Source organism: Ananas comosus, linkage group 16 (genome assembly GCF_001540865.1).
Source record: "Ananas comosus cultivar F153 linkage group 16, ASM154086v1, whole genome shotgun sequence".
In the NCBI taxonomy this organism is placed as follows: domain Eukaryota; kingdom Viridiplantae; phylum Streptophyta; class Magnoliopsida; order Poales; family Bromeliaceae; genus Ananas; species Ananas comosus.
This window is the reverse complement of record NC_033636.1, coordinates 6,250,369-6,255,038: the sequence shown is the minus strand read 5'-3', so window position 1 is coordinate 6,255,038 and position 4,670 is coordinate 6,250,369. Positions and strand designations below refer to the sequence as shown.

Here is a 4,670-nt window from a genome sequence, read left to right as displayed (position 1 = left end):
ATTAATTATTTATTAGTGTACTTATTCAATAACCAATATTTATGTTGATTAATTAATTTAATATTTTGACTAATTTAATTATCTGACTGTTATTAACTAATTTACTCATTAATTTATTAGATTACTTGTGATTATATAAATTATTAATTACTAATTAATTTATTAATTAACATTTAGGGTTATTTAGCAATATTCATGATTAGTTAATAAATTAAGTTGAATTATTATTTAGTTAATATTTTCTATTAATTAATTAGATAAAATATTATTATATTAAAAGTGTAATTATTATTATTCTTACTATTCAAATCTAACCATCCAAACGCTATTTTATTTATTTCCGAAAAAAATTCAGTTTTCATCCAAATACAAAATTAATTTTATTCCTGCCTATTCCAAGAGTTGTACCTATCACAGAAACAACCTAAAATAGCTTATTTCCGGACCAAACAATGCCTGTAAGAGTATTACCCATTTGAATATTATACTTGCAGGACAGAGATGCTGAGAATATTTTAAGTATACAGTACCGAAATCCTATAATTAGGATATAGGTTACTTTCCTGCCTAGAAATAAGTAATTTGATGCTAGTATAACATATTAAACACTAATTTGAGAAAATTGACATACAAAATTAAATTGTCATAAACCCAGTGGTTGTCTAAGATACATTTACTAATAAAGGGATAAGAATAATATGTAATAATAGAGAGATAAGTGAAATATTCATAAGAAATAGTCATATGTCCTATTTGGATGCAGGAATATTTTATACGATATATCCCTTCAATTTATTTAGAAGGCATGTAGTATTTTATAAATAAGATGCGTGATCAAATGTCTAGAATCCATCTTCAAATCATTTTTTTGAAATGAAATAAATTATCTTGTAAGTGAAATATACTACCTCACCAAATTATACAAGCCAAGACCTTTTAGAAAGCAAAAATCATATTGTTATCTTTCAATCACACAAGAAAAATCCTCATACCAAGTCGGAGTAAGTCACTGTCAGATATCTTATTTTACCTCTAAACAGGGCTTGCAACCCATAAGAGAGAAAGCAAGTAGAGGTGCATTTTAAATTGAAACATAATGATACCTCAACAACTAAAATATGTGATAATTACAACAAGCTATTGCTGTTCTATGCAAAGCCGAAAATCTTTCATTACAAACGCGCTAACCAATTCTGCTCCTAAAATTTCAAGAGAAGAGACACAGCCAATCACTCTAGAAAAATATGAAACAATGGTAACCTATCGGCACAACAACACCGCGAAAGCGATCACCTTAGAAATCATTTTGAGGGCAATCTAGAACACCGGAGGTGGGGCTGTTTTCCTCGACCATCTTGTCCACAAGAGGACTTCCAGGACGATTACTGCGACTAGAAGGAAGGCCAGATTGATGCCGTAGCCGACCTTCCACGACATCCCCGCACCACCAACATGGATTCCGAGGACGATGTTAACCGCGGCGAGGAAGAGCGTGAGCCTCCCGACCCAGTGGTGGTACCAGTTCCAGTACTTGCGGATCTTGGAGTCCTTGTCAGGTCGCACGAAGAACGAGATGATCTGCATGAGTTCATACAACATCGGATAAGCAAGGAAGAATTAGTAGAAATTATGGCAGTTTCTTTCTTGTTTCTGATTTTTAGAGATGAAAGTCCAAGGTAGTTAACATATAAATTGGGCAGAAATTAGCAGGTATGTACGTGTACATATTCAGTAGATAAAGAGGTCCAAGACAATCAGCATGGAAGGCAAAATAGTGACTGTAATCAACTTAATGATTTGCCCTTGCTAGAAATTAAAAAAACATAGATAGCATTTAGTAAGGAGGAAAAGATCAGATAACAAACCTGCAAAATACCTAAGACAAGGACAAAAATTCCGAGCCCTCTGTGTGCAGCAACATTTGCGTGCAGTCTGTTATACAGAGCAACTCCAGCAACCACACCAGCAAGGCCGATAAGGAACCCAATAAACTGGAAAACAACATGAACGTAAAACCATTGCGGATCCCACTGCCTGCAGTATCTTGCAATGATGGATCCAATCGGCAGTAACACTCCCCACGCAAATATATTCAGTCCTCCATGGGTCCTTTTCAGGTTGTATGGGTAGGCAGAGCCAGAAGAAGTACCTGCAAAAAAAAAAAACAAAGCACATATTTTCAATAGTACATGCTGATAAACAAATTAACACCTAAGATCACAAGACCAAGATAAATAGAAGCAAACACAAATAAATGAGACTAGGCCTTAGTTGGCTACATTCTCTTTTCATCAGCTTTTAAGCTCAAATTCTATGTGATTGAATGCGCTGATAGATTGATTATCTACTTGTAACACACCAACTAGTCCACTCATATCAACTTCTCGGGCTTTGCCCACATTGCCAAAATGCTTAAACCTAATTTACCAACATTAGAATCCTTGTCCTATAATCCTTGCCCTATATCAAAGTGGTCTCCCTACACTATCCGATGTTAGGACTACTCCAATTCGACAAACTCCTTCCATTTAGATCCTTACGTTCTCATTAGGTTTCCTCACACATCTGTATGCAATAGCCCCAGCAAGCCCACTAGTATCAACAACTTGTTGGACGTAAACTAGTGATCCATGATAACTGAGCCCAAGGTATCAATACTTTCATGCTAGTTCTCATGTAGTCTCTACATTGTACGAATATTTGGACGTGACGCTATTCGTGTTCTACTGTTCTTCCTTACAGAAAGAGCGAAAACATTACTAAAATTTGGTTTCTTGCCACCAAACGAATCATGGGTTCCAGTGCATTCGATGCATTGAATTGAGTTAAAAAAAAAAAAAACAAAAACAAAAAACAAAAAACAAAAGCATAACCAAAGAGGCGAACCTGTTGAGAAATCAAAGGACATCGATGTCTTATCCTCATGCTTCGTAAGTCGATTATTGACCGGAATGGAAGTCCCGAAAGCAAAGAGAATTTGCTGCTCTTTAACAGGAGCTGAAAATTGCAGCTTAAATGCTAGATAGATCTTGGCCTGAACAACATGAACCTCAGGTACAACATCGACGGAGGTCAATAGCCCCTCATTCGCCACAACTTCTGAGCTAGTCTGTCCACGTAGATAGAATCGTTTGATATGAGGCTTACCAGTTTTACCCATCCAACCAACCATTGCGCTGGATCCGACCATCATTCCGTCCTTTGAAAATCCCATCCCAACCCATCCAGTGGCATATACAGCGGACAGAACGATGCTCAAAACATTATCATCACTCTGGGAGTACTGCAAAAGTCCACATTTGATAAACAATGAAGAAACGCTGCTAGTTAGAATGATCACAAATTAACGTCACAGAAGTAAAAATTAGGAAAACTTTCTCCGTATCATGCGGTCTAAGGCTGTATTGTGAGTCGTAGCTTGCCACAAGGATTATCTTTCAACTATAGGTCTTCAACTTTATTTTTCTTCGCGACATCTTCTCAACTTTTAATTATTTCGATTTAAGCTATTTTTCCAGATTGAATTGGGGATCTGTTGAAATCATCTACTTCATTAGCTATCGATCGTTAACAATTAACAAAATCAAGAAAAAAGCATTTAGCTCCCTCATTAGAGAATTAAAATTTTCAGACTTACTGATAGATTAACAAAATCTCCAATCTAACTAACAAAAATCTTAAAATCAAGCGAATCAAATGTTGAAGGGGGTCTGAAGGGTCCCTGTACATTTCTAGCTACATTTTCCGAGCATCGGTCTCGATTTTGATTATACACAAAGACCTGCATTGGGACCTAAATTTGCTGTTCAAATCCTCGACCATTTCGCCATCACCTCACTAAGATCTAAAACACTCCTTATCCAGATCTCACTCCCAACCACTCCAACCACTAAACCTTAGCTTAGCTTATTTATTAGAAGATCCAAGTAACAAAACAATAAATTAGGGAATGTAAATAAGAAACAAATCCTGTTGTTCAAAAAAAAAAAAAAAAAAAAAAAAAAAAAAAAAAAAAAAAAAAAAAAAAAAAAAACTCTCCACTTCTACGAAATCGACTGTTGCATAAACTCTGCACTTCTCCTCTTTTCTCTCATCAAATCCCAATCAAATTAATTACCCGGAGGACGAAGTTGTTCCAGACGGGGCGGCAGCTGAGGCCGGAGTAGTTGGCGGTCAGCGCGGGGGGGAGTTGGACGTCGCAGCTGTCTGTCGCCTGCGCGTGCGCGGCGCCGACGACGGCCAGAAGGGCGAAGGCCGGCGCGAAGAGAGAGAGGAGCCCCATTGCCGGCAGCAGCAGGGGGAATGGGGAGAGAAAGAGATAGATCTCTAGAGAGAGAATTCTAGAGACAGAGAGAGAGAGAGAGAGAGGTGGGATGGCGAGGAGGGGGGGTTGTGGCGTCGGCGGGGTTGTGGCGTCGGCTGTGGATGGTCGAGCTACCTGCAGTGGCTGAGGGGTCACATTGCGGTAGGAGTGACAGCAAGAGGTGGCATGTGGGGCACTGGTTGGTGGGCGGTAAAAAAAAAAAAAATCTAGGATGTACCAGTTATATTATTGATGTAGCTTTTATGACTAGCAAAATTGTATCTTTACTTTACTTTAAGTTTACCTGTCCCATTATTATTATTGAAAACTTATTTTTTACTTTACTTTTTTTTGAAAAAAAATATGT

The 4,670-nt window shown here is 37.5% G+C and overlaps 1 protein-coding gene across 1 annotated transcript; it reads right to left on the bottom strand.

The window, feature by feature from the left end:
- LOC109722480 (cytochrome b561 and DOMON domain-containing protein At3g61750-like) lies at positions 1,016 to 4,422 on the bottom strand. Its single transcript, XM_020250551.1, has 4 exons — positions 4,118 to 4,422; positions 2,887 to 3,283; positions 1,866 to 2,149; positions 1,016 to 1,578 (listed from the first exon to the last, which is right to left on the bottom strand). The coding sequence occupies exons 1-4, from the start codon at positions 4,280 to 4,282 to the stop codon at positions 1,318 to 1,320; spliced, it is 1,107 nt and encodes a 368-aa protein (XP_020106140.1). The 5' UTR covers positions 4,283 to 4,422; the 3' UTR covers positions 1,016 to 1,317.